At 34.9% G+C, this 22,679-nt stretch overlaps 2 protein-coding genes across 4 annotated transcripts in view; one reads left to right on the forward strand and one right to left on the reverse strand.

Moving 5' to 3' along the window:
- Positions 1-1,076: 1,076 nt before the first annotated feature.
- Positions 1,077-22,679, reverse strand: part of LOC117115525 (structural maintenance of chromosomes protein 1A-like) — a 25,224-nt gene continuing 3,621 nt past the window's right edge. The window contains exons 1-23 of one of the 3 annotated variants that reach the window (XM_033259363.1): positions 18,658-18,800; positions 16,905-17,085; positions 16,265-16,385; positions 15,631-15,867; positions 15,081-15,293; positions 14,789-14,874; positions 14,191-14,356; positions 13,507-13,721; positions 12,894-13,107; positions 12,464-12,675; positions 11,595-11,816; positions 11,229-11,424; positions 10,780-10,848; positions 10,176-10,431; positions 9,796-9,881; positions 9,137-9,272; positions 8,695-8,840; positions 8,294-8,422; positions 7,637-7,749; positions 5,235-5,403; positions 4,105-4,283; positions 3,422-3,602; positions 1,077-3,130 (exon numbers count right to left, since the gene is read on the reverse strand). In XM_033259363.1, the coding sequence (XP_033115254.1) occupies positions 3,044-3,130; positions 3,422-3,602; positions 4,105-4,283; positions 5,235-5,403; positions 7,637-7,749; positions 8,294-8,422; positions 8,695-8,840; positions 9,137-9,272; positions 9,796-9,881; positions 10,176-10,431; positions 10,780-10,848; positions 11,229-11,424; positions 11,595-11,816; positions 12,464-12,675; positions 12,894-13,107; positions 13,507-13,721; positions 14,191-14,356; positions 14,789-14,874; positions 15,081-15,293; positions 15,631-15,867; positions 16,265-16,385; positions 16,905-17,085; positions 18,658-18,766 (3,723 nt within the window). In that variant the 5' untranslated portion in view covers positions 18,767-18,800 and the 3' untranslated portion in view covers positions 1,077-3,043. Of the gene's footprint in view, positions 3,131-3,421; positions 3,603-4,104; positions 4,284-5,234; positions 5,404-7,122; positions 7,292-7,636; positions 7,750-8,293; positions 8,423-8,694; positions 8,841-9,136; positions 9,273-9,795; positions 9,882-10,175; positions 10,432-10,779; positions 10,849-11,228; positions 11,425-11,594; positions 11,817-12,463; positions 12,676-12,893; positions 13,108-13,506; positions 13,722-14,190; positions 14,357-14,788; positions 14,875-15,080; positions 15,294-15,630; positions 15,868-16,264; positions 16,386-16,904; positions 17,086-18,657; positions 18,801-22,679 lie in introns of those variants that run through there. The other 2 variants (XM_033259364.1, XM_033259365.1) reach the window with 2 other exon arrangements.
- The window catches only part of LOC117115526 (uncharacterized protein C12orf45-like), a gene marked incomplete at its 3' end in the record, with an annotated part of 6,387 nt that continues 2,681 nt past the window's right edge, over positions 18,974-22,679 (forward strand). Inside the window, 1 exon segment of the mRNA XM_033259367.1 lies at positions 18,974-19,113. Coding sequence (XP_033115258.1) covers positions 19,053-19,113 — 61 coding nt within the window. The 5' untranslated portion in view covers positions 18,974-19,052.

Here is a 22,679-nt window from a genome sequence, read left to right on the forward strand (position 1 = left end):
TGAATCAGCATTTTCCTCTTTTCTGATATGTTCAGATAAATATTAGTCACTTGTGAATCACAGAATCCAACAGAGTATTTCTCACAAGGTTAGATCTACAATTTTACAACTGAGCGAACTAAAGAATTTGAGAGCTATCCCAAGGTTGAATCTGCAACTGAGTAAACTAAATCTAAATGCACATGACAATGCACGTGACCAAACAATGTTTTGAAAAAGAAAAACATTGTTTCATGTTTCTAAACTGCTTACGATAAGCAATTCCCTGTACACAACTCATGCTTACATGGTCCACCCATGCTGTTTCCATGGAGACCCTCATTTCAGTGTTAATCACAACATTAATCGTAAGCAAATACAGAGGGCAGGCTACTAATTTCAGAGAAATCTCAATATCAACATTGGAAATCAGTTTATAAGGGAATGTTTCCCCTGAGCCACAAGGTGTTTGTACCCTTAATAAATATGTATGTAAACTGTCAATGCTTTGTATTGTTTTGATATGTTATTACCTAGTTTAAGTAGTAAAAACCATATTTTAATATCAATCTACAGTATTTCAAAATACCTCAAAAGATGGACAAAATTAGTATATCATTATCTAAATTGTTTCTATAATTTAATTAATGAACAATCCAAACAATGTATGAGCCAAGATAATGCTGCTTGTGTAAAAAATTGTTTGGAAGATACCATTATTTACAAAAGGGGGTTTTTCGCTACCAATTTAGCAGTAAAGTCAACTGGACAATGAGGGCACTTCATTATTCTGGAGTTCACAAGAAATTGAATATATCTAGAGTACTAGCCTACCCTAGCCCAGTCCGGCCCAGCCTTGCCTAGCACAGCCCAGCCCAGCTATCACTCCATAAACAACTAATTGTTCATTCTAATCACCAAAAGGAGAATAGTGGTGGGCAAAAGCACCAATCAATCATCATTCATGTTAGCTTAAACCCTATGTTTGACAGGATCAAACAACTTACGAGGGTGGGCTTATAAGATGGCTTGCTCAACTACAACCAAGTAATACAAAGTAAAAACAGAACACAATAAATGATATACCATAAACATACTTCATTAATTCTTTTAAAGTTTATTATTGTTAATGCTCATTTGTAATAAAAGCAAACAACCTACACAACATGACTACAATACATAAACATGCTAAGTGGGAATTCAATAACAATATAAAAAACTAACACCAATTTTAAACTAATAATGTATCCAACATTGTGCATTATTATTTTATAGTTTTGATCGACTGTGAATCAATCAATCAATCAATCAAATAGTTATCATCAGTCATGTTTGAGTTTATCCTTGTTCAGATTAAAATAACTTGTCACAAAACACTAACATTAGAAGTTTAATTAAGAAATATATATACAGTCTAATTATTGGTTCTATTTAGTGAGGATGTGGGCATAAATAGAAGTGAAAAAACTTGAATAAAACGTTTCTACACAATAAAGAATTTTAGGAGGAAAAAAATAATGTTTTACTTTGGTCCATCACACTACATTCTAGGCTGACTAACAATTATATGGGCAGAAATTGTTGAATGAAATATAGCCAATACAAATGTTGAATGCATCATACGATGAATAAATGTCAGAAATACAATAATGCGATTTTTATTATTTTACATGATTTGTATGGTTTCTTGTTTATAGTTATGTTCTGTTATTTAAAAAATATTATGTATTTAACAGCAATATGAATTTCATTAATTCTAATTGTAAAATATTTACTTAATAAATAACGTTAATAAACAACAATCAAATAATAATAATAATAATAATAATAATAATAAATAATAATAATAACCAGTATCTTATTCTTAGAAATATTATGAATTTTTAAATATATTTCTTTAAATATTGAGCATTTGGTGTTGATTGTGAAAAGATTTAAGGTCACTGATCCGATTACCTATCAAGTTACAACCTGGTGGGTGACAGGAAGTTTCCACGACAGTTCAGGCTGTAAATTGACAATGATATCAAGCCAGATATACCAGACAATTAACACATGCAATTACACCACTACAATCAGTGGTGTATTAGCATTTTAAAAATTGTTATGTAGTTTATATTAATATAGAGCTTTACACAATCAGTAGATAGTAGCTGCACTACTTCTATTAAATAAAGGAGCATCTTGTATCATCATCATCGGCTTTGCACAATCAGTAGATAGTAGTTACGCACAAATGAACTTTCAATATACAATAAAGTGGAAATGTACTTCATTAGAGAAATGGCAGCGTTTATCTTTGAAAAATAATCTACCGATGCATGTCTATTGTAAACTAATCCAATATCCCTCACGCTGCAAAAAATAGAAGAAGTGAAGGCTTGTGTGTCACATATTAAAAATAAAAGTTACTTCACATTTTCCATTGATCACGTGATCAAACATATTTCCTTGCTAATTCAATTGTGTGTGGTCTTCATCTTCGTCGTGGTTATGTGGCATCCAAGAAGTATTACGATTCATAAAACAATATTATTCCATTAAATAAAGGAGCATCTTGTATCATCCTCATTGGTTTACTCTTGAATTCAATATAATTTTAAGAGTGTCTCTTTACATCAAGGATACTGTGCATTAGGTCCTTTCCATGCTACTTAGTATTAAATTTGAGTCATTTTTCACACATAATAGGCATTATGATGTAATATCACACTCGTATCTCACAAATCACAGGTATTTATCAACAGGTATTGTTGCCAGGGTTTAAGGGGCAGGAACTCTTTTTTCTGCATCTCATATAAATTAATCTTATGTCCATGCCGCCTCCATAATATACGCACAGTTAATAAGATGAAAATCTCAGGAAAACAAAAGTCGGAGAATGTCTGGATATACGATAAACCAGCAGTGCTAGAATATCAACTATTCCCAAAAAAAAAAGGATCAGTGCAAGAAACACAGATTAAACATCAAACAAATTCTATTGAATACCAATAAAAGTTTAATGTAGTAAAACATTCACTGGCCTGACTGTGTTGGCATAAAATACAAAGCTGGGGGTTGGTTAGCGTGCTCCGGTGGGGGACAGAGGTGCATCAGGATACTGGGTGAGGTCAACACTCAATGTATTGCTGATTGTGCATTCACCTTGCTGTAATAAGACAAAATGGGAAAATTATTTGAATGATATAATAATAATAACAATAATAATAATAAAAATATTAACAATCTACTTATATAGCGCATAATGCCAAAAGCTTCTATGCACATAATGTTACTTATTAGAATATGAACTTTTAATTAGCAAGTTATTTAAAATTTTGATGTCTTGTTTATTCATTATTACTTTATTTAACTGAAGCATATTTTTTGTGGAATTTGTGCTTTACAAGTCCACATTCGTTAATTTCCCAACATCAAGATACTGAGACAAGATACTGACCTCTGGGAAAATACCAATGAGAGCATCGGAACGGTTGTAGAACTCTTCTTTAAGTGAGATGACGACACACTGGAAGTGGCCATGTGACTGCTCCATGATAAAGTCCGCCACCTTGCCGATGTTAGTGTTGTCCAAGGCAGCATCAATCTCATCAAGCACAAAGAATGGAGCTGGTTTGAAGCTGAATGAAAATTAGTTTTTAATAAAGTATCTTTATATATTCATTCAACTTTAAAGTCAAAGTTCAAGGAAATACCAAAGAGTGGACTTTCTTAAGTGGCAAGTCCCATTATATAATAAATAATAATTTTAAATTGCTTATAGCACAAATTATATATAATGTTAAAATAAAATGCACTTAAAACTGAAAATTATGATGTTTCCTTAAAAAGTAATGTTCTGATGTTAGCTTTGAAAGCGGATATTGTCGACTTAGTCCTATTATGATGAAGTGGAGTTGTTTGTGGTCATGTGAAAAAAAACCTGTTACCATGACATAAATTGAGCACATATATAAACAAGCATCTTGACCACTTTGTAGCATGATTTTTTTATAAATATATTTAAACATTAAAACACAACAAAAGAATCAATGATAACTACAGATCACTAGCCTAATGCAGACAAATTACAATGTACACTATGAAGCAAAATAAGACTGATGGATACTGAAGCCTACTAACCTATGGATAGCAAATAAGAGTGCGAGGGCAGCAACAGTTTTTTCTCCACCAGACAAGTTGTCCATTGGCCTGAAGCGTTTGCCTGGAGCCACACAATTATAATTCAAGCCATCCAAGTATGGCTCTTCTGGATTCTCTGGCCCTAAGAATGCCTGTGCACTCTGATTTCTGGACAGAGCCTAGACAAAGTAACAAAAGTTGTTTATGAATGGAAAACAAGGTAGTAATTATTTGTTGTTTATGTGTACATACTTGTTTTATGTCCTAATAATATAACAACAACGACGTCAATCTTGAATAGAAATTTCTGCAGAAAAAAGCCTCAATGCTTACAACTACAACAAGCTATAAATAATTTTTAGTAAAACTACTTAAAATAAAAACAGTTCAGATAATTTATCATACTTTGGTATGCTCATATAAATGTAAGTCCCACAAACAAGTACACTAATATATATTCTTACGAAATGATGTTTGCCCTACCTGTTAATAAGTACTGAATGCTCAGCGCATTTCCAAATGCTTGCGAAAAACAGTTTCGCAAGAGATTCGGGTGGGAATCGAACCCACGACCTCCAGATAACTAGCCTGATGTCTTAATACTGAGCAGTCAGTACTTATTAAGGGGTCACCCATAATTATCAACATTTTCAAAAGAGTACAAAACATACACTTTAGGAGGGGGTTGAAGTGTTGGCATAAGTACTCTTTTATGAAAAACATAACATGTTGATCTTAAAATGACACAAATCAACATTTTATTGTGTACTCTTTTGGGGGGGAGGAAGGGGGTCACAGATAAGAGTATGTTTTGTACTCTTTTGAAAATGTTGGAAAATTATGGATGACTCCTAACATGTCAGGTAGTTCAAACATCATTTCGTATTATTTCTCCTGACAAAAATATGCCATTGGAATACATATTCTTGTTATTTACATTTGATTCCATATGAAAGGGCCCCAAATCGACAATGATTTAGTTTACTCTTGGGTGTCCCTTTGAAGTTATATGTTACCATATATTATTGTTATAATTATGTTTTGAAGACAAATATATAAAATATAATAAAACAAATTGAAATAAATTTTCTTGAAATCAAAAAATGAAATATATGTGAACCATCTCTGACCTTGTAAATCTCATCAATACGAGTAGATACATGTTCAAAACATGTGTTGAACCGGTCGTAACGCTCTTTTTTAATCATTTCAAAATTCTGCTTTGCTTTTTTTGCACGTTTTCTCGCAGCTTCAAATTCTTCGGCTGTGTGCTGGAAACGTTCTCTCACACCGTCTAATCTGTGAAAGCAAATTTATTTAATAAAATACACACTTTGATTGGTTGAAAGTTACTGGACAAGATACACTCAAAAAAATTCTGATTAATTGAAACCTAAAGAATGAGATATATTTACTCCTTCAAATGCCAGCATTTTAAAAAACAAATATGTAACGAAAAAATATTTTGATAAAATGCTGGCAGATAAGATAGCAGGTCTTAATTCTGTTAGTCAGTGTTTTATAATGACACTCATACAATTAAATTAGATTTAGCCTGTTCTTGGAAAACATCTGAAGTATAAATTACCTCTTTGAGTTCATCTCGAAGGTATTTGTAGTTGAGCACAATGTTTGCTTCCTTGGCATAGATGGTTCGAGCCCCTTGACTACTCATGCTGTCCAGACCGGTGGATGTATCGTCCTGCTGACTGGATGACTACAGAAAAATAATGTAAATAGTGAAGTTAAGACTCAACCTTATGTGTAGTCCTTAGATAGGTAATTAGCAGATCTTTTGTAGGCTGTATTTGGAGGGCATCTTTGGAAGGGGCTTTGGCAGGACCTATTTGGCAGGGAAAGTTTCTGGTAGGAAGATTTCTGGCAATTCTTAATCACAATACCCATTATGTATGAATAAGCATCATATAGTTGAAAATCAATTATATTTTTTATTTAATCTAATATTATATACGCAAATTAATTGCTTACATCTGCTTCTTCCGTGATGTCATCCATGGCGCCTCTACGCATAGGTAATTTGATGTCTTCCATCTTGCACGCCTTTAGTAGACCTGTCTCTTATACACATCTAGATGTGTATAAGAGACAGCAAAAGTTGTTTATGAATGGAAAACAAGGTAGTAATTATTTGCTGTTTATGTGTATGTAATTATTTTATGTCATAATAATATAACAACAACGACGTCACTCTTAAATAGAAATTTCTGCAGAAAAAAGCCCCAATGCTTACAACTACAACAAGCTATGAATAATTTTTACTTAAACTACTTAAAATAAAAACAGTTCAGATAATTTATCATACTTTGGTATGCTCATATAAAAGTCCCACAAACAAGTACACTATTAAGAATATATATTATTATGAAATGACCTGTTAATAGGTACAGAATGCTCAGCGCATTTCCAAATGCTTGCGAAAAACAGTTTCACAAGAGATTCAGGTGGGAGTCGAACTCACAACCTCCAAATAACTAGCCTGATGTCTTAATACTGAGCATTCAGTACTAATTAAGGGGTGCATCCATAATTATCAACATTTTCAAAAGAGTACAAAACATACACTTTAGGAGGGGGTTGAAGTGTTGCCGTAAGTACTCTTTTATGAAAAACATGAAATGTTGATCTCAAAATGACACATATCAACATTTTATTGTGTACTCTTTCGGGGGGAGGGAGGGGGTAACAGATAAGAGTATGTTTTGTACTCTTTTGAAAATGTTGGAAAATTATGGATGACCCCTAACATGACAGGTAGGGCAAACATCATTTTGTATTATTTCTTCTGACAAAAATACACCATCGGATACATATTCTTGCTATTTACATTTGACTCCATATGAAATGGGGGTTTTTGGGTGTCCCTTGTTTTGAATTATATGTTACCATATATTATTGTTATAATTATGTTCTGAGACAAATAAATTAAATATAATATCACAAAATGAAATAAATTTTCTTGAAATCAAAGAAATGAAATATATGTGAACCATCACTGACCTTGTAAATCTCATCAATACGAGTAGATACGTGTTCAAAACATGTGTTGAACCGGTCGTAACGCTCTTTCTTAATCATTTCAAAATTCTGCTTTGCTTTCTTTGCACGTTTTCTTGCAGCTTCAAATTCTTCGGCTGTGTGCTGGAAACGTTCTCTCACACCGTCTAATCTGTGAAAGCAAATTTATTTAATAAAATACACACTTTGATTGGTTGAAAGTTACTGGACAAGATACACTCAAAAAAATTCTGATTAATTGAAACCTAAAGAATGAGATATATTTACTCCTTCAAATGCCAGCATTTTAAAAAAGAAATACGTAACAAAAATATTTTGACAAAATGCTGGCAGATAAGATAGCAGGTCTTAATTCTGTAACAACATCCAAAAGTTAATACTCTAGCCTTTCCCAATGCTTTCATTTGTTGTTTATATTCCTCTCTGGATTGATTTTGATTGGCTCAGGATGGGAGACATTGAAATATAATTTGATTGGTTGAAAATCTCAACTTACTTTTGAACAGCCTTCATATTAGGAGCAGCGATGCGCTGTAAGGTAGCCTGCATGTTGGTGACCTCGGCCGTCAGTTTCTCGCCCATTTCACGCACCTCTTCATGAGTATCAAGCTGAAAGACATATGACATTTTTTCCTTCAAAACAATTTATAGTTCAGGCAGAAATACAAATGGATCAGTGAAGAAAAAATCTTTACAGTTCTCCGCCACCTGTTGTCCCAGGTTAATGGTTTTCTAGTTTGTAGTTAGTTAGTAAAGTTCTAAAGCTTAGTTTCCTTGAAGTGGTGATCCTAAAGGTCATATCTAGGTAGGGGTGGGGGTCAAGTTGTTAAAATGCACCTAAAATCACCTTTGCCAGTTAGCGCTGATCATCGATACCCCCTTCACTTTCGCACCTCCCATTAATACCCCCATTCAAGACTTCCAGATAAGCCACTGCCTGTATGTGCAGTTTCTGACTGCAACTATACAATTTATCAGTTATATACAGAATGTATACATATTCAAGAGGCATACAAAGATGAGTGTTGATTATCTTGACAGCCACATAGAGTGTATATATTTAACTATTGTGTTAGTCAGTGTTTTATAATGACACTCATACAATTAAATTAGATTTAGCCTGTTCTTGGAAAACATCTGAAGTATAAATTACCTCTTTGAGTTCATCTCGAAGGTATTTGTAGTTGAGCACAATGTTTGCTTCCTTGGCATAGATGGTTCGAGCCCCTTGACTACTCATGCTGTCCAGACCGGTGGATGTATCGTCCTGCTGACTGGATGACTACAGAAAAATAATGTAAATAGTGAAGTTAAGACTCAACCTTATGTGTAGTCCTTAGATAGGTAATTAGCAGATCTTTTGTAGGCTGTATTTGGAGGGCATCTTTGGAAGGGGCTTTGGCAGGACCTATTTGGCAGGGAAAGTTTCTGGTAGGAAGATTTCTGGCAATTCTTAATCACAATACCCATTATGTATGAATAAGCATCATATAGTTGAAAATCAATTATATTTTTTATTTAATCTAATATTATATACGCAAATTAATTGCTTACATCTGCTTCTTCCGTGATGTCATCCATGGCGCCTCTACGCATAGGTAATTTGATGTCTTCCATCTTGCACGCCTTTAGTAGACTGTGTCGATCTGCTCTCTTTTGCTCTAGCTTAGTTTCTGTGGCAGTTATCTGTTTCTGAATAGCTGTTGTAAATGGATGAAACATTCAAAATATTAAAGTAAACACAACTAGTAAAACAACAGCCACAAAAGTTGGTTTTTCAAAGTTGATATGATTATGAGGTTCAATCAGAACACTGCAGAGTCATCGTGAACTAGGGTAATTAAGCTCAGGTGGCTACTTAATTCAGCAAACTCTATTTCAGGACTTTGCCCCCCTTGCTTATAGTCTAAATATGGTCATACCATCATATTATGACCATATATAGGCACATCATCACAATATATGGGCAAACAACATTTTCAAATGCCAACTTCACCTGCAATCTCTTTGTTACACTGAGCCATCTTCTTTCTTATCTCTTCTACTTCAGAATTTTTATCTTCTATTTGAGATTTCTTGGTCGTTTTTGAAAACTTGAGCTTAGTCATTGACTCAGATTCTTCATCAATAAGCTGAAATTAAATGATTATATCATTTTTAAATTTCAAATTCTATGAAAACAGTACTGTACTGTATTGTAACAATTATTTTGAGTCCAATCCTGAAAACATCAAGTTTTTTATCACTACTAAAACAAACTCTTTTGATTTAAGCAAGCTTGTAGAGTACAAAAAAGTTCATGCAGTTGGCCTTTTATCACAGCTAAAACTAAAATCTTTATTAAACCTTGTTGTAAAACTTTTCGTACCAAATTGGACATGAAACCCCAACACTGTTTATTAATTCGCAAGTCAGTTTATATGTTTTGTATGTATTTTTTCCTTGAGGTTGAAATACGCAGATCAGAGGCAACAATTACATTAACTAGGGGCAGATCCAGTAGGGAGCACATACCCCGCCTCTTTTGCCACTAAATTTTAAAATTTCAAGGCATATATTGAAATTAGCAGTCTCACTGATATATTCTGAATATGTTGTTTCCCCTCACAAATTTGAAAAATTCTGGATCTGCCCCTGCTAACTGTGCCAAATTACCTTCATTTGTTTGGCTTCTTCTTTCTTGAGTTTCTCGAGTTCTTTTTCATCATGGGCAACTTGTTTTGTCCATCTTACAACAGCGTCTGAAGAAGACATACAAAAGATAAATTAAAATAAATTGTTTAAACAATTAAGAGCATCTAAGTACATAATCATAGATTTAAATTATATTAACAAATAAATAAACAGCAGCACCAAAACAAATACTACCAAATAAATTCCACTTTCAATTAACTCAAGCATAAAAATTTAAAAATATACAATTACATTACTAATTCTAAGTGGGTCAGCTATTTAGGACCCCTAACTAAAATATACAAAATCAAGTCTAATAGCTTGTTTATTGCGGTTGATGATAGAACTGCGCTCGGCTTTACCTTCTGTGTTTCTGGACTTCTCATAATCCAGCTGATTTTTCAGCCTGGACACTTGGTTCTCAAACTCTAACCTCTTCTTAGCCCTCTCTTGCTGGGCTTTTAGTTCTTTCTCCTCGTACTGGCGGATGTTCTCAACCCCAATGGAGGCACAAAATTCAGCGAACACTTCATCCTCCACAAAGTTCATTTGTGTTTTCTTGGCATTTATAGATTCGGTACGTTCAGCAATTTGCTCCTCAATCGCTTCAATACGAGGCTAGAGAAATAGTTCACATGTTTACACTTAGTACCATGAACATGACTGGCAACTACTCTAAACTACAGAAATCAGCAGTTATGCATACTTGATATTATTAACTTTAAAGCTCTATCCACTCTATCAAATTTTCTTTAACAAAAAATGTGACATGCCCATATATAGTAATGCTATGCCTATATATGGTCATGGTGTGATGTCATCATGCCCATATATGGGCATATCACACTTTTTTGTCACACAAAATTTGATAGTGTAGACAGAGCTTTAGTAGTGATATTATCAAAATAATATGATGATTGAAGGCATTTCTTAAAACAGAAAAATAGACAATATGAATGAATTTACCCCAAATCCTTCCAGTTCCTGGAAGAACTTTTGTTTGGTTTTCTCATTATTAGTCAAGATCTTTCTTTGCTGTAAAGAAAAAGGAAAATATCATTAGTAACAGAAGAAAATAAATAATAAATATAAATGTTTCTATCAATTACATTTGTCTGTAGAAGAATGGCTCAGATGGTGGTTGCTACTGCATGTGCCTTGAACTTGGGAGATCCTGTAAGATGCAATGGTTGCTAGTTTATTAGTGCAGTCTTTAAAATGCCTTTAATCTGTTGGACTTGTGGGCCCATCCACATGTTAGAATACAACACTCTTCAGAGCAGGTGTGGAGTACTGCTTGCTTGACCTTAGTGTGTGTCACACCAAATAACATCAGCCAAAATCAATCAATCAATCAATCAATCAATCAATCAATCAATCAATCAATCGTTAATTTAGTTTAGCTGAATTCTCACCGTATTATCTCTGTCATTGATTGAGTACTTAAGACGTGACTCAAGACCATTGATCTGAGACTTAATGTTATTAAGTTCAGATTCTTTTCTTTGTTTCTTTTGCACTTCCTTCAACTCCTCTGTCAATTCAACTTTCCTCGACTTCAGAGTGTTCAGTGATTTTTCATCCCATCTTCGTGCTTTTGCCTTCAAATCACTTAAATTTAAAAACAAATTGTACTCAAAATTTAGAACTACACAGAAAAATTTATCTATTGTATTTATAATTAAATTATTAATTAATAATAATTTATTTGGCAAAATTGCTTGATTATTTAATATTTATTTGATTAAGTATATAGTATTTTTTAAAAGACCACCACATACCTAGCACCACCTGAGATGATTCCAGATTTCTGGAACATGGTTCCATCAAGAGCAACAGCCTTGTGACGCTCGGTCCCACCAAAAGCAATCTTGCGAGCATCTTCTACGGTCTCACAGACCAGAGCATTACCACAAGCATACTGCAACGCTTTCTTGATATTCGGAGGATCATATCTGATGACATCAATTACAAGCTTCACACCTCGTGGATCACGGATTTCTCTGCGAGAAAAGAATGTTTCACACAATGACTACAGCATCTTTTGTTTTTATTACATACATTATTCATTCATACAACTAATTATATAGCAGTTAATAATACCATACACAGTCGTTTGGAAAGTCCTTTATAATATATAATGATTTTTTTGAGGAATAAGGATGATTATGGATTTATTCGGTGTAAACACTAAGGATAGATCACGAAAGTCTAGAAGAAGACTTATTTCCAGTGGGGTCCTTCTGGTGGTGATTGGGCAGTACACAGGGAGACAATGCCCTACTTGTTTCTGAAGAGTGTACTCCGTTCTTTAACGTGCAAATGGGCCATAAATGCTCATGGGCCCAACGGCTTAAACGTCTCATCCAAAAGACGGTACGCTATTGCAACCTCCAGCTGAAACACAAGGGGAGGAAGCAATTGGAATTGAACCCCTTCGCTTTCTCTCCTTGAGACTATCCTGCTGAAAAATACAAACAGACCACTAGGGCTCAAGACATGTTAGGATTACCAAGGTCCAGCAGACACAATGGCTACCACAGATTTAGCTAACTAAGCTAAGCTCCTCTATCAGAAAGAGTATTCTACAAACAAGGTGCTTAGTGGTTTTCCTGGATGGCAGGATCTCTGCTTGCATATTCTGACATACCTTAGCTTTTCATTCGTTGCTCTGACTTCAATGAAATCCAGTGGCAGGAATGTCTCTGGGTCTGCTCTCTGCTCCTTCATGTACTGGATACAGTCTCTTGCTGTCTTCTCTGTGTCCACAATCATAGCATCCATGTTCTTGGCCAACACTTTGGTGATGGCCACTTGGTACTTCTTCTGACTTGGCTCACACAGGTCAATTAATCGGCCATACTGTGTAGGATAAAGAATCAATCAATCAGCAATAATTATATGTATACATTTGTAAACAAAGAATTTTGATGGAATATTAATAATAATGTATTAGTCTAATTCCATTTTAATATTTGAGGACTTGTTTAAATATCCAACAATTGTCTGAGACCTTGTAAATGAACATCCATTTGGACTGCAAATAAATTTTGTAACAAATAATAAAGAATGATACTAACCACTCCTGGGAATAACCTCTTCAAATTCTCAGTCAACTCTGCTTTTTTGTTTTTGCGGACACTCTCGTGTTTATCGACTTTGGCTTCTCCTAGCTGTTCTACAATTGTTGTCAATTCCTGGTTGATCTCCTTAAGGCGGTTATTCCCTGTCATCACTTCTTGTTCCAAGGTTTCCTTGAGGCGCAGTTGATCTGCCACTGACTGTTCACTTGTCCTGCAAAAATAAATTCAGAGATTTATTATGGAATGTTTTCATATTTTATTGAGTTCGGCAACACAAGACAAATAAATACAAGGTAGATTGGTGAGCTTGGGAGTTACAAAAGTGTTCAAAGAACATCGTTGTTATTAGGACGTGCTACTCTATCACAAAAATGTGCAAGTCCGTCATGAAAACTTGCTACTCTGTCACCAAATAATATGCCAAACATAACATGTGTTTCCCAAAATGCAGCTGTTGTCAAATGAACATGAATTTTTTAAACTTAAAATTTTAGGGATTGAAATGCAAGCACTTTATTTTCAAATCAGCAAGCACCTTGGCTATTTTCATGAATTTTTTGTGAGTCATAAATAATTCAGATAAAGAGCAATACTGTATTTCATTTCATACCGAATATATTCATTGAGTTTCTCAAGTCGTTTATGGTTCTCCTCCATCTCATGTTCTTTCTGCTTGATCTTAGCCTGCAGCTCACTGCGGCGGTGTTTTTCGCTATCTAAACGGTCCTGGTCGGATTTCTGGTTCCGATTCAGTTTTTCAAGTTCCTGGAGCAGTTGAGCGGCCTTTATACCAGCTTTTTTCTTGAGGCTGTGGTATTCTGTAACCTGATATTTCAATTTAATACTTTTTATGCTATTTTCCCCTTGACTGTTCATATTCATTATATATACAACTATGAACATGTGAACCAAAAAAAAAAAAATCTTTGAAAAAACAAGGTATCATATTCAGATACACAAAAAATCTGCATATTAATATAATCTTTAGTCAACACACTTGACTTATAGAGGTCTCCCTCTAATTAAAGAGCCCTCCAATTAGTGACCACCTAAAATTAAAGACCACATTTCTGCAGCTCTAATTAAGACAATTCTTTATCGACTTGAAAGATACTTTTCTAATTAGAGACCAAAAACTGCTAAAGACGAGGAAAAACCCAGTCCCAAAAGTGGATTTTACTTCAGGGAGACCTGTATATTTATTACATTTTTAAATATATATTTCACATAAACCAGCAAGTACAGTCGTTGATTAAAGAATGTAATCATGTGATGCTCTAATAACTAATTATACCTGTGACTCCTCAAGGGTGAGATCTCTGCCTTGGCTTTGGCTCTCCTCCTCCAGTCGCTCCTCCCACTCTTCCCTTGTCTTCTCAACTCCGCTAAGTTCCTGCTCAAGCTGCTGGATCTCATTAGAGTGAGTGTCATGTGCTTTCTTCGCACTTTTCAATGACTTTCTGTTATGAAAAACCAAGAAATTATGAGTTAACTGAACTTTTTCTAAGTGCCTCCAGTGAGATGCACAATGACTTCAGTTATTTTTAATAAATTTTATTCTAGTGTGATAAATTAACATTTTTTAATTAGAGAATGTTGAATTTATTTATGTATACCTTAATTCAACATAAAGTTGCTGATGGTTTTTTTTTTGTTTGAAATAGTGTTCAGGGAGACCAACTTCGATAGTAATTCAGTTTACTTTTTTTGGAATCCCTTCTTTAATTGTAATTTTTGTTTTGTTTGTTGAAATTGTTTTATGAGAGAAAATAAATAAAATGAAACTATCTTATTCTACCCCAGTTTGGAGTTCTTTCTCTGTTAAATGAATCTCTGTGTGAAATAATATTTAATTTATAGGGTGATAGAAAACTGTCAATTTGGCCACTCACCTGGCAGTTTCTAGCTTTTTCTGTGTGTGTGTGGTTTTCTCCTTGGCTTTGATGTACAACGGTCTCTTCTTGTTTAGTTCCACTTCCTGTGAAGCAGTAATGTGTCATATGTAATAAATTGTATAAGTATGTTACAATTGATACATGCCAACTATATGGCTATAAGATTCATACACTGTGGTAAAATTTTAACAAATAAAAAGGAATTTTACAATTTAATAAAAATGCCATTTAGTCTTCTAATTTTTTATAATCATCTATTATTTTTTCAGTGAATTAAATAATCACTAACTGTCTCTCTCATGTCTTTCTCAATTGCTGCCAGTTCCCTTTGAAGTTGCCCAAGTTCCTTCTTCTTCCCTTTCATCTGTTCTTCAACCGTCTCCCGTTTGCGGGTAGCCCGGTCTGAGTCTCTGGACTTGTCCTTGAGGTCGTCTTGGTATCGATCAATATCTTGTTCATTGTGATAAAGTTTAAACAGCTGATACTCCTTCTGGCGTTCAACCTAAAGTCAGACATGATATAAATATGATAATAATAATAATCATAAAAACTTGTAATGCGCCAAACCAAAAAAAAAAAAGATCAAAGACGCAGTGTAAGCTGCAACAAGTTGTTAAAGGGTGTGTCTTAAACACAGACTTAAATGTAATGAGAGTGGTAAATGACCTAATGGACGAAGGCAGGTCATTCCAAAAATAACAGGCAGCAAATGTAAAAGACTATAATGTTCTAGTGTTAAATTTTGAAAGTGTGAGAATGTTTTGCAGGAAAAACTGACTAAAAAAGGATGATGATGATGATGAATATAAAGAAATTTAAGATTTTAACATTTTTATTACCAAATCTTCCTTGAGCTTCTTGTATCTGTCTGCTTCATCTTTCTCTAACTTGGCCTCCTTTCGTTCGGCAGCTATACCTTTCTTTTTGTGATAGTTGAACTGGGTGTCTTCTTCTGCTTTCAGCATCCCAGCCTTCCTTTTCTCATACTCTTCCTTCAATTCACCAGAGTTACTGATCTCCTCAAATAGAGCTGTTCTTTCTTTAGGATTTTTCATAGCAATCGACTCCACAGCTCCCTGAAAATAGACCAGATTCACCCTAAATAACACTTTTAACATTGTTTTATTAATTTTACTCTATCAGCTACAAAAATAAATATGGAAGTGCAAATGAAGCTTTGGAATCTTAAAGGGGCAGTGCTAAATACATAAATATTTGCCTAGGTTTTATATCTGAAAGAGGAAACATGTGCCTTTTAATCAATGCTTGTATATAAATGAAGTTTCATTATTATCATACATTATCGATATTACTTCATATCATGTACTAGCAAATTCAGTGAAGGTTCAAATCTCCGACTTCAAGGTTGAAATCCTGAGAGCAATTGCTGCTCCAACCGCTCTCACAAAGTTCTAATTCTTGTCCATTTAGTTGGCGCAAAATCAAAGCAGCTCCAAAAACATAGAATCTTACCTGAAACACCAGGAAGTTCTTGGCTTTGATCAAAATGCCCAACTTCTCAAGTTCTTGGGTGTAGGCCTGCATAGTCACCACTTTGTTGTTGATTCTGTATTCACTAGAGGCTCCCATTATGCTGTAAACAAATTATTATCATGATGAATAATTAACATTTTTTAAAGTATAAACATCAATGAGTCAACCCATAAATTCAACTCAAACTCAGTTTCATCTCATTTCTTTTATGTATTTTTAAAAAGGCGAAAAAATTAAAATCACAAATAACAGTCACAAAAAAAATGCAATATAATTTGAAACATTAAAATTCACCATAATAAAAGTATGATTTAAATTTGTTAAAAATAATCTCAAGAATGCAAGTAATGACAATATCTTAATCCATTATACATTGCAGCAAAAGCATAGTTAAGTCCTCAGTATTTAACTTTCATCATGGTTCAGAAGATGTTGGAAAAATTAAATCAGACCTTCAAAAAATTCTTGAGAGGAGTTATTATTTTCATCATCATAGTCAACTGTTTCCAGTCCACCGCAGGACAAAAGCCTTAACATTTTGCCTCCAAAACAAGAAGATCTAAACTCTCCTATGAGGCTCTAAAAAATTAGCTTTTGTTTAATTGAAATTTCAACTCACATCCTAGTGAACCTAATCTCAGTATCATCTTCCTCAGCATAAACAGCTGTCACAGTAGCACGGTTTGATGCTGGTTGGTTGATTGGTGCACCGTGTATTAGATCCGATAATTTCTTCACACGAAGGTTTGATGTCTTCTCACCTAACACAAAACTGATGGCATCCATCAAATTGGATTTTCCTGTGAAAAAATATAAAGTGCATTAAGCATCGCTTAAGACAGGAGTAAAAAATATGAAGTGCACTAAGCATCGCTTAAGACAGGAGTACTATAAAGTGCATTCATTAGTCCCAATAGCACCTACTGTAGTCTAGTGTATTTTTTCCTTCATACGCATATGGTAGGTTTCAAGTTACAAATCGTGACATCACACTTCCTTGATTTGGTCACTTGTTGAACGGTGGGCCTGGACTATCTTGTCAGGGCACTGAGTTGTTTAAAAAAATTGTTATACAGTCTGTTTCTGACAGTAATAATTCAATATGCAGATAAAGGTCAAAGAAGGGTCACACACTTGCTTTGTTTTCATCCATCATTTATTTACACTGCAGATGACGTCTGAAATTTATACAATACTTGAATAATTTTTAAAATTTTTTTAGCAGCTGAGAAAATATCACTTTCGAAAAGCTATTAACCTTATGTTCCATAGATAAGAAATTAAAATTGACTGACAAGTGTTTTATGAGCTACTGTATTCACTGACCGTAGTGTAAAGCTTTTTACTTAATTGCATGGATGATACTTAAAAAACCTATTTGAATTTGTGTGGAAAATCTTTAGGAAATAGGGATGCAGAATTGCAACTACTGTATAATACAATTAGTTATTGGTTATAGGTTAGATTACATCAAAGCCTAATTTTCAGCAAAATCTTCGAGTTAAATTGCTTGATTTTTATTGTTTTAATCATTTGATATCTGGACTGTAAGAGTTTATTAATATCTTTAAATTTATATATTTATTATAATTATTATGTTACTTTGGGAGTACTCTGTGATTTAGTCCACTTTTTGGTTCCTGCCTACTCCCTGAGTTGACTGTATGTGTGCAGCTTTCCAGAATACCTCCCTGATTAAAAATAATATCAACTGTCTTTTCTTACTTTATCTCAATCTGTGTGTGTGTGTGTGTGTGTGTGTGTGTGCGTGTATGTGTGTTGTTTTTGTATTGTTTTTGGCAATAAAGAATAAGAATAAGAAATCGGCACTTATTTTACGAAATGCATGGACGGATTTCTAAGCCGAAGTTTTGCGGGGAGGATTATTAGGCCTAGCCTAAGCTCCTAGGCTATTCCCTGCATAGGCCTAGGAGGAGCCTGGGTCTGGTCTAGCCTATATTTTATAGGCATATAATGTGTAGCCTAGGCCTAGCCTAGTATTTCTACATTTAATAGATCTAGGCCCAGGGGCCTAGCCTATATTTACCGTCTGCAGGCTAACCTAATGGCGTAGGCTTTGCATGCTGCCCTCGCCTGGACAGGCAGGCAGTGATGCAGTGAGTGGTGGCTGGTAAGTTCCTAGGAGGCCTAGGCTAGGCCTAGCCTAATTAATTTTTAAACTCCAACATCAAAAAGTACATTTAGGGCCTAATATTTTTCACTTTTTATTAGCACAATACTAGCCTATTAGACCTATCTAAGTCTTCACTATCACTAAATTGTGTTAAAAGTCTGTTCGATATGAATCAATGCAGGCCTATTTTACCAGCTTACAGGCCTAGCCTAGGCCCTACTCTACTGGCTTAACGTACCTGCTCCATTGGGTCCGATGATGGCAGTGAATGGCTTGAATGGACCAATTGTCTGCTTACCGCGATAGGACTTGAAGTTGTCCAATTCAAGTAGTTTAAGAAAACCCATTTTGCGTTTTTTGATTCAGGAATAACAAAACACACTATTTAGAGTATTTCCTGTGTCCAATATACAGTGCAATTGCACTTAATTAATGATAAAATGCACTTTAATATTGACGAAACTTCCGAACATCCAACATGGCGGGAAAAACAAAGCCATCTTCTTAAACAGCGCCTCCACAAAACAAACTTAGATTTCTAACATGGCAGCCTCCATGCTTTCACAAGTTGCTGAGTGAGTTGGAGTGTCTACCAATCTTAAAAGCTCTGACAAGCAACATTCGAATCCGAAGATGGAACAAAAACTAAAGGAAATTGTTAAAGAACCACTAAACGCAAACAACAGTGGTCTGGGTACGATACTTCTTCATAGATTACAATATTAATCTGGGAACTAGTAGTAGGCCGGCACTAGGCCCACGCATGGAAGCAAGGCCATTGGCATTCGACCCGCGACGGCCTGTCTCTTATACACATCTAGATGTGTATAAGAGACAGTATATATACATACATACTAAGAAATCTACTGCCCATAGAATTTAGAATATCAAAGCAAACTTACATCGCAGTAATCAGTGATTTTGGCCTGCAATTGATCGTAAAACACACAAGGTGCTAGCACGATTTTATTTGCCTCTCTTTAAATTTCTAAAATTTTATTCGCAAATAAATTTGTTTTTCCTTCCTCCACTCGGGTACTCTTCGCCGAGTAATTTTAAATTAAATGATTTTTTAAAAATTTATGTGCGCTAAGCAAAGTATTAAAAAAGTATAACCATAGGCCTATCAAAAACAAAAATATTTGTAAGGATAGAAATTTTTGCAATTATTCCCTTTCAGGATCTGACACAATTTGCTTTAGATTCAAGCTCTGATGATTCCAGCGATGAAGAAGATCCACAAATCACAGAGTATAATTTACAAACAACAGCATCAGTAGCCAATCAGAAACACAGACCAACCATTGAGGTACTGGCAGCAACTGATTCTCAACAAGCATCATGCACTCAGACAACAGAGGGTGTAACAAAGACAGACAGCACTGTCAAGTGATCTGATTTGTGGTTGTATGCATGTAAATAAGTGAATAGATAAACAAAAATTACGAAAGTTAATGTTTGCTATGTATGGTGATGTAGTTTTAAGACTCTCCCCCCCCCCCCCAAGTTTTAAACACAGATACGGGGGAAAAGTTTTTAAATATGTATCTCAAAAAACTGTTCCCAAGTTTTTGCACCATAGAAATATCAGCTGTACAATATATCAACATCTTTTTCTGCCAGAACCTGGCTTTAATGTCATGTAACCTTATCAATTAATCAACTGGGAACTGTTTTGTTGGTGTGTATAAAATTTAAGTACTGTATAGTACAGTATTTTATAAATGTCTGAATTAATCTAGGTTCCACTTTTTTGTATAGGTTTCTTGATTTTTTTATTGGATTAATGTAAATAATTGGGATACTACTGTAAATGCTCGAATAAGTGCCATGGCGCGTATCAACATTTGGAGGTTTCAGTGTGACACTTATTCGAGAGCGCTGCTGATAAAAAGTATTGGCGTGGCACTTTCCATGCCCTTTCCAGTGTTGCCTATCTCACATATCCTTGTAGTTTATCATATCATCAGTAGGCTTATCATAGGTACGTCATCGTAAATAAATGTTTATAAGGCTGTTTGTGTCTTCATTGCGTTATTTATTCATTTTAACACTGTATACATTGTATTTAAAACTGTTTCTGAAAGTGTTTTATTACACACAGTTTTTACAGTTTTTTTTTTACTGTTTCTAATAAGACAGCCTATATAATAATGATTCATGATGTTTTCCATTATTCTCGCTGATGGAGGCCACAGGAGTGGTAGAAATATCCGAGTTACTAATAAATCAATGTTCTTAAAGTCTACTATTGAAGCTGTTTAATTTTTTCTCTATACTGTCGGAACACACTCGGAACACGAATGATTTTAAAAACTGTATGATTTTAAATGCATTATTTATTATCAATACTACTAGCAAGCAATAATATGAAACCCATTAATATTTTGTGAAATAGAAATAGCGCACTCTGAACGTTCTACTTTGGACTGTTTTGAGAGGATAAAGTGAAAATACTATTAGTAAGCGCAACAATAATTATATAATAAATCAACAGTGTCGGATCCAGGAATTCGGAAGAGAGGTGAACCAGGGAGGGACTTTCACAGACTGAGGAACCACCCTCCTCAGCCCCACCATGGTTGGGGCTGAGTTAAGGAAATTTATGATTAGGGCATCTCTAGATGGCCGGAAATTACACTCTCACACTTAAATTTTCATATATTTTTCTTCTTTTTTTTTTTAAATAAGGGTAGTGGGGATGGGGGGCCCCTTGAATCCACCTCTGTATCCAAAATAGTCATAATCATGAAAAACCAGATCACATCCTAAAAACAAATGTATGGACCCTCGCCTTACCAGTCACTAAAACATGTGAGCCAGGTGCCGACTCTATGGATTTTATTGTCATACCCAGGGAGGAGTGCAGACCTTTTGAAAGGTGGAGGGGAAGACATTTTGTGAGTCGACACCCACCTCGTACCCACCATGATTGGAGCTGAGTTGAGAAAATTTGAGGAAATACAGTAGTACCTCTAGATGGCCAGAAATGACACTTAGTAAAATTCATCATCATCACATCACCATTAATCAAAATGAAGCGCCAAAAAAATTTTCATGATCTTTATCAGGGATTTTTTGGCAACCATAGCGATCTTATTAATTTGTGTGTGATATACCATAGATGACAAAGCTTAAAACAATGTCTTTTGATGTACTTTACATACTGTACTTCAAAACCGTGATTTCACAACCACCTCAGCCCCACCATGGTTGGGGCTGAGGTGAGAAAATTTAAGGAAATTACGTCTAGATGGCCGGAAATGACACTATAGTAAAATTTATAATCATCACATCACCATTACATAGTCAAAATGAAATGAAACACATTTCCCATGATTTTTTATCAGGGATCTACTTAATATCCAGGACAACTTAGGCCTAACTATAGCTTACTATATTCGCCATAATTCATCAAATATCCACCGGGGGACCTAGGCGGCCCCCGGCCCCCAGCCAAGTGAGACTCGATTCGCTCCACTACCCCACCTCCCCGTCGGGGCCTTTAGCCCCTTCGTCGGGCAGTCCTGGCGCCATCACTGCTATGAAATAACAATTAGACAATGCGGGGTGTAATTAGTTGTTCGTGAAAGTGTAGCCACTAGCAATTGAAAGCCAAGATCTCTGTTAAGTCCCTTAATGTGTGGCTTATACGGAGGATCCGTCATAACTACTCTGTGCAAAGTCTCCTTAGTTGATTTGTAGTCACTGCCTATGATAATGAAACGAAACTTTGAAAGTGAATACCTGGATGAATTAAAATGGTCACTTAATGGAAATCCCTTATTTTTATCTCTAATTGAGTCTGTATCTTAGTTTAGTGCCAGTCTCTCCAATATAATTACGCATGTTACATTTATTGCAATAAATCATATAAATCACATTGGAGTGGTCACAATCTAATCTGGGAGTACGTATATTGCAATCGGTCCCAAGTACAATGAATAAACTGTCTGTAGTGGTGATAACGGGGCGCGAAGTTGGCATTTAGGTTTCAAACATGGTGTGTTGACATACTCGTGGGTGGGTGAAGGTAATTTAGATGAAGTCAAAATGAATTTAAAATTAGGTGGCTGTGTCGTCTAGCAACGATGGGTGGATTGCAAAAAAAGGGGTTCAATTTTGGAATCCTGTTTTAGAGCATTATAATTGTTCTTAAGTGTATGAGCTAGAGATTGAATTTTAGGGCCACCTAAAAGAAACAGTATCCTAGAAATAGCACAGCAAATCACTGCGTGACCTTAAGGATGCCTTAACTAC

The sequence above is a fragment of the Anneissia japonica genome, unplaced genomic scaffold (genome assembly GCF_011630105.1).
Source record: "Anneissia japonica isolate Jap-2015-1 unplaced genomic scaffold, ASM1163010v1 scaffold287854_len485379_cov200, whole genome shotgun sequence".
NCBI lineage: Eukaryota > Metazoa > Echinodermata > Crinoidea > Comatulida > Comatulidae > Anneissia > Anneissia japonica.